At 37.4% G+C, this 7,346-nt stretch overlaps 1 protein-coding gene across 4 annotated transcripts in view; it reads left to right on the top strand.

Annotated features, from left to right (window-relative positions):
- LOC118738766 overlaps positions 1-7,346 on the top strand; it is a 31,026-nt gene continuing 23,680 nt past the window's right edge. Inside the window, exons 1-5 of one of the 4 annotated variants that reach the window (XM_036469730.1) lie at positions 1-766; positions 3,157-3,839; positions 3,909-4,127; positions 4,480-5,125; positions 5,213-5,442. In XM_036469730.1, coding sequence (XP_036325623.1) covers positions 556-766; positions 3,157-3,839; positions 3,909-4,127; positions 4,480-5,125; positions 5,213-5,442 — 1,989 coding nt within the window. In that variant the 5' untranslated portion in view covers positions 1-555. Of the gene's footprint in view, positions 767-3,156; positions 3,840-3,908; positions 4,128-4,479; positions 5,443-7,346 lie in introns of all 4 variants that reach the window. The other 3 variants (XM_036469728.1, XM_036469727.1, XM_036469729.1) reach the window with 3 other exon arrangements.

Below are 7,346 nucleotides of genomic sequence, written 5' to 3'. Positions count from 1 at the left end.
AAGAACAAACAAGTAACGATTTCGAAGAAAACAGTTTGCTTCCTGGTCGCTATTTAGAAAGTGCAGGTCTACACCAATACCAAAGCAAGGTGTAAAGATTGCTGGAGAGTGTAGAATTGGCCAACGTACAAAAATCGTGGAGAATTGTTTGACTTTACAACACGCACTCAATTTAAAAGCGAAACTTGGAAATAATTAGCGTTTGAATTGGTTGTGGAGTTTTAATTTAGGTCATATTTGTGTCTATGGTTATAAAAAAAAAATTATAGATGTTACCAAAAGCATCTACACAGTGCGTGTAAATACAATCGTTGACAAAGGAAAAAATTTCCACAGGCTTCTCTCAACTCAATACTCGCTGAATTTGTATTCGTCGGAATAAATTTTCTCGTTAATCGCAAAGCACATCTGAAAACTGCGTTCTTTTTCCTTCGAAGATTTATTTGCAACGTTTTTGTGTAAAATTAGTAATCGGGTTTGGTATAAGAGTTGACTGATAATAAAAAACTTTAAGATTAAAAGTAAGAAAGCATTTTAAAAGATCTAAGAAAAGTAATGGAAATTGCTTTGAATCCGGTCGTTGCGTCGTCGACGCATATCATAACATTAGTTGGAGCGGAAGGACAACCAGCATTGTTGGAAAAGCAAATCGACAATTCTGCCTGCAATAAAACCTTTCATATCGCTGATAACGGAGTCGTAGGCATCGGCCACAGTATTTTAAATTTGTTTGGTTCACCGACGGAGAGCTGTAGAAAGGAAGAAGGTAAATACGTAGTATGTAGATACATACATATGTCCATACATACAGTATTGGCCAATACAATATCACTAGCATTTCAGTGTAATATTGTTTCCAGCTCATGTTTATCTATTTATTTTTTGCAATTTTCAATTAATATACAGCTCCGTAAAAGTACACTTCAGCGGAGCCAGGCCAAATTTGATAAAAAAAAATCAAGAGGGGTATCAATCGACGCGTTTTAACGCGTATAATAACAATCCGATACCGGAAAGTAAGATTTTTAATTAATTTAAGAGTTATTCCCTAGGGACCCCTTAGAAAAATGGCCAAAAATTACAATTTTCACTTGCGTCCACAGTATTTTTGCGTAGAACTCCTCTCTGCGTAGACCGCCTTCAGCCGCGCTTTAGGATTATAACACTTACCAAATAGAATTCTTCCTTTGGTGTGCACCAACTGGTGCCACCGCTCCAGTGATGTAGCCTTGGGAAAGGATGAGGTAACTAGAATTCCCTTTCTGTGTGGTAAACCTCGCGCTGTCGCCCCAGTGATGTCTATTATGGTTACTGGGTGTTTTATAAAAATGTCTTGTATATAAAAAAAAAAGAGTGCAAAGCGAAAAGTGCAAGTGTTTTCTGCGAATAACTCTTTAATGAATTCAAAATGTTAATTTCCGGTCTCTGATTATTATTATTGGCGTCAAGACGCGTCGATTGATACCACTCTATACTTTTTTCCGTCCATTTTGACCTGGTTCCGCTAAAGTGCACTGTAGGTAGTAACACAAAACCCAAGTTTTAAACTTTGTAAAATACTACAAAAAATGCAAACACTACGTAGAATTCTCTTCTGTGTTGCCAAAGAAAGGGGGCTGAACACCTTTCTGCGTAGGCGGTCTTCGGCCGCACTTAGGGATTATAACCCTCACTACGTATAATTCTCTTCTGTGTTGCCAAAGAAAGGGGGCTGAACACCTTTTGCAGAGAACACCTTTCTGCGTAGGCGGCCTTCGGCCGCACTTAGGGATTATAACCCTCAGGCAGTAGAATTCTCCTTTCTGTGTAGCCAAAGAAGGGGGGCTGAACACCTTTTGCAGAGAACAACTTTCGGCGTAGGCGGCCTTCGGCCGCTCTTAGGGATTATAACCCTCAGGCAGTAGAATTCTCCTTTCTGTGTTGCCAATGAAGGGGGGCTGAACACCTTTTGCAGAGAACAACTTTCTGCGTAAGCGGCCTTCGGCCGCACTTAGGGATTATAACCCTCAGGCAGTAGTATTCTCCTTTCTTTTTTGCGAAGAAAAGGAGCTGAACACCTTTTGCAGAGAACACCTTTGTATATTTTTAATGCTTACAGGGTTATAACTTATTTTCTTTTGTCTCTCATCCTTCTTGTATAATTAGCTGTTTGACAGCTAAACACCGCCATTTAATTTGCATATGCAACCAAAGGCAGACGCGTGGTTTTGAAGGTGTTTTTATTTAATAAATTGTGATTGATAGGTTAAAATTAAAGTAATAAAGAAAGTTGTAACAAGTCGAATAAAGTTTAAAGTGAAGGGGAATATAAAAATGCATTGGTGAAGTGGCTGCTTTAAGGAAAATAGGAGTGATAAATGTACGCTAATTTCCGAATTTTACAAAAAAGGGCATATTTCAAACCCAATTTGTAAATAAATTAGTGATCAAAAATTACAATAGTGGATGTTAAAATAATGGGTAGACCCTTGGCTCGGGTCACCCCTTTGGACGCAATACCCCGAAATAGGTGGGCCACTTACTAAACAGTACCCAAATTTATTATTTTTTCTCAGAACTGTTAGAATTTTTTTAGTACGCAGTTTTATAGACCATTAAATTTTAGTCTAACAATATGCAAGTTTCAAGTGGCTAAAAATCACCGTTGATTTTTTAGAATTTTTTTCGCCGAAGGTGTTGCGGGTTTCTTCCATATAAAAATAAATTGTGTTTATTCGTTATATGGAAGCAAACGCGACAAAAACGTTTGTTAGAGAATGAACTGTATTTTTAGTAAAAATTCTTAAAAATTAATAAATTAAACATAAGTGGCAAACAATATCACTTTGAAATGGGGGTGCTATAGATATGGCCAATACTGTGTCACTAAGGTATACCTATCATCAAAATTCGGGGTTTTAGTATAATGCACCATTCAATTTTTTACCAAACTGCTATGACTTCTTTTGAAACTTGATGTTGAAAATGGGAGAGCAAGCTTTCTTTCTTATCTTTCATATTCACTTTCCAATAACCAATTGATTGGATCGTTCCACATATCCAAGCATACGCGGCGAATGGTCCATTGTATTAAAGTCACCTTCCAACTTTAGCTGTTATGTTATGTATTTGTTCATTGAATATAAAATGTAAAACAATTTGACATTCCCTTTAAAGTTCTTACAACTAATGACAAATATACATTAGCGTCGCTATCCCTTAAGAACGCACTAAATGTAAATAATGACAATGCTAATGGAAGTGGCTTTCAGAAGTTAATTGAGCAGCAGACTAACAAAACGAAAATACTCCAGTGCAATAGCAGTGATTTAGCGCTGCAACAAAAGAAAAAGAAAGATGCAGCAAAAACTTCAGATGACTTGTTGGCTGCTTTAAACGGAACAAAAAATACTTCAACAAATAAATTAAATAAAATCAAACGGACCACCAGTTCAAATGCATCAACATCATTATCTTCATCTTCATCACCACCTTCAATGTCAGCACCTATAGTAGCAATAGCTACACTAACTACAACGAACTGTTCAAGCGCGTCATTGACAACAGGAGCATTAGTTATGAGCACAAACACCGTGACTAGTACAGTAAATGGGATCAAAAATGGTTTACAAATTCCGTCCGACATACTTGATGACTTGGCAAGCCGTTTTATTATTAATGTTCCTGATATGGAATTGAGTAATTTGATAAGGATTTGCTTTCAAATTGAGTTAGCACATTGGTTTTACTTGGATTTCTTCTGTGCCTCAGCATCAGAACAGCAACATGTCGACGATTCGGGCAAGAAAAAGAAACTGCCATCTTGCGGTATAAAACAATTTGCGATACAGTTGTTTCAGGTAGAGATTAACTAAAATTTTAACTTAAATTTTGAAAGTCGTTAAGTTTCCATACTAATTGCCTTGCAGCATATTCCATTTTTACGCGAGCACTTATCATCAATCGATAAAATTTTAGACGATTGGAAGAATTACAAGCTATCAGTTCCCACATTCGGGGCAATTTTAATATCTGAGGATCTCAATTTTTGCCTACTAGTGCAATCGTATTTCGCTAAAAGTTCATGGGGCTTTCCGAAGGGTAAAGTCAATGAGAATGAAGATCCAGTGCACTGCGCCACAAGAGAGGTGGGTTAAATAGATTTATTGATAATATGTACATAATTGAAAGGGTTAGACTGTGACATTTTTTGAAAATATAAGTTATACCCATATTTGTATAGTTAATTATAGTATTTATTTGGTGACAAAGAGAAAACATTCTTTGAATAAGTTAATTAACCTGTATTCATTTAGGCAAGAATCATTTCAAATAAATTTAGCCAGAATTTACAATAAGCAATCAACCTTAACTTAAATTATCCTAAAACAATGTCAGACCTACTTAGATCCTTTTGATTCTAACCCCTTCAATTGTTTTTTTGCATATCGACATATACTGGAATATTTACTAAATGCTTTGCCTTATTTTTAATTACAGGTTTTTGAGGAGACTGGTTACGATATAACTAAATTAATAGTACCAAATGACTACATTGAGGCTGTTATTAATTATCAATATACACGTTTGTACATAGTGCGCGACGTATCATTAAATACACAATTCTCTCCGCGGACTCGCAATGAGATTAAGTGCTGTGATTGGTTTCCGATCGACTCGTTGCCAGTCAATAAAAACGATGCCATATCAAAAGCCAAATTAGGCATAAACGCCAATTCATTTTTTATGATAATGCCATTTGTTAAACGGCTTAAAAAGTGGGTACATGATAAACGTTCTGGAGTAGAGACACGACGTAAATATTCTGGTGAAGGCGGAGGCAACTCGTCTGATTCGACGAATTCCCCAACGACGCTGATGACAACAGCAGCTTTGGCCACTGCAGTTGCTGCAGCTGGTGGTAATAATAACTGCATTAATCAAAATCACACAATAACTAATAGTTGTAGCAAGAAGAATAAACACCAATCAAACAATAGTAATGATGATAAGCATAACGCCTTAAAAAGTAGTGGTGGAAATACTACTAATACTGGCAATAGCAATGGTGTATCTACGGCGGCATCAAGCAACAACAGTAATCGTTCGAAGAGACAACGCCATAAATCGATGGGGGATTTGGACGGTATTAAACTAAATAATTTAAGTTCAAATAATTGTAATTCAAATAATATTTGTAAAAACTCGGCTAACATAATGACACCTGCTGCAGACAGTGGTGAGACAACAAAGGAATCAAATGTAAATTATGGTGGAGAATCTGGTAATTGTAAAACAGTATCCAGTCATAAACGCAATGGAAGTTCCGTAAAACTTGTTGCTGCCGGCAGTAGCAATAATGTACAAAATAGCAACCACAATAGCATTGTTGGCTGCACGACATCCAAACGACAGTTGTTTCACAGTCAAAGTCAAAATGGCAGTAACCAAAATGGAGAAAAGGTGAGTATAGTGCAGATTAACTTTAGCTTAAAATAGAAAGGCCCTAGAACATACATATTTTTTTTTCAAATTCAGTTTTTAACGGATTTTTATGTATATTCCTTAAAATACACCTTCATTAAAAAAATATTGCATGAATATGGAAACTAACGGTAATACAAGTACATATTACAAAAAGCCGAAACTCTTTTCATAATTCTTTCAAAAGGAAAAGTCCCAACTCACACTACGCGAAAATCAAAATAATTGCGAAGAAATTAGTCGCTTTTCTTTCTTTTATGAATCTAAGCTAAGTAACCAGTTTTTTGTTGTACAGCCCAAAGTGTGTTTTTTTTTTTTAATTTTATAAAAAACTAGCAGAGCACCTGACGTCGTTCGGGGTAAACAAATCAAAATATAAAACAGTCGTACAAATATTCAGCTCAGCATAAATTAGAGGAGGAAAACTATTTTCTTTCTATTTAAATTAAGGCATCCTTATGAGCCAAACTTTAAGCTTTATCGTACTTCAACTAATATATATTGATCATCACTTTCTGTACTAAAAATCTCTTTCCATTATTAATTTAGAATTTTTAAATTAAAATTAGTCTACTATGGTACATTCCGTTTAGCTTTCTATTCGCTAAGCTGTTTTAGTATAGCTGCACTTTTACGGTAGAATGCTTATTTCAGAAGTAGTTTTATTCATTATACACGCACATGTTTCGTTTGACAGCATCGTGGAATCAATAAAATGATTTAATCTTCCCATTGCAAAATGCTCTAAAGACTGTAAGGTTTCAAAAAAACATAGTTTTAAATATCTGAGTGGTCTAATAGTTGAATACATATTTATCTCCCTTTTACAAACACATTTATATATACTTTATTCTAAACACCTCTCATAGATATGTCTGCACACCAAATTTCAGGTTTATGTGACTTATGGCTCCCAATATATGGCTGATTGGATTTTTATGTATATTCCTTAAAATACACCTTCATTAAAAAAATATTGCATGAATATGGAAACTAACGGTAATACAAGTACATATTACAAAAAGCCAAAACTAATTTCATAATTCTTTCAAAACGAAAAGTCCCAACTCACACTACGCGAAAATCAAAATAATTGCAAAGAAATTAGTTGTTGTTGTTGTTGTAGCGGCTACAACAACCCCGCCCAGGACGGTTGGTATCTCAGTCGTTGTCGTCAAGTTCCACTAACGGCAACCCTAGGAAGCGTACAGCTTCTGTGGGGTTGGTCCACAGGGACAAGGCCGTTAGGGTTGTCGGGTTTTCCGGGCATGCGAAGAGATGTTTCGAGTCATGTGGGGTCTCTCCGCATGCCGGACACTCATTCGGCACATCCTCATTCAATCTACTCAGGTAGGAGTTTAACCTGCTGCAGTAGCCGGAGCGAAGTTGTGCTAGTGTTGTGCGAGTCTCCCGAGGCAGATGAAGTTCCGTCTCGTCTGTGTCCGGGGGTGGTATGCCTAGAACGGCATTCAGAGGTCTGGAGTCTACATAACTCGAGACTGACTCCCTGTGAATGCCGTTCAGGGCCTGTCGGTAAGCTGTCGGGTCCAGAGATTGCTTGATGAACCTCTGGACTTCGTCCGTCAGTTCATATAGATGCCTCCTGACGTGCCTAGGCGAGGGCTCCTCTGCAAGCATCTGTCTGTTTGGGTGGCCACTTCTGTGGCTCCGATCAGGAACTGCTTGCAGAGCATTATATTGTGCTCCTTTACGGGGAGCATTTGCGCCTCGCCGTGAAGATGGTGTTCGGGCGTCATCAGGAGGCATCCTGTCACTGTCCTGAGTGCGGCGTTCTGTGCAGTCTGTAGCTTCGTCCACTGCGTCCTACTAGTCCCCGGCGACCACACTGGCGCTGCGTAGTTCAAAACCGGCCGGCCTATTGC

Source organism: Rhagoletis pomonella, unplaced genomic scaffold (genome assembly GCF_013731165.1).
Source record: "Rhagoletis pomonella isolate Grant_MI unplaced genomic scaffold, Rhpom_1.0 Rhpom_scaffold_00005, whole genome shotgun sequence".
NCBI lineage: Eukaryota > Metazoa > Arthropoda > Insecta > Diptera > Tephritidae > Rhagoletis > Rhagoletis pomonella.
This window is presented reverse-complemented; position numbering and strand designations above follow the sequence as displayed.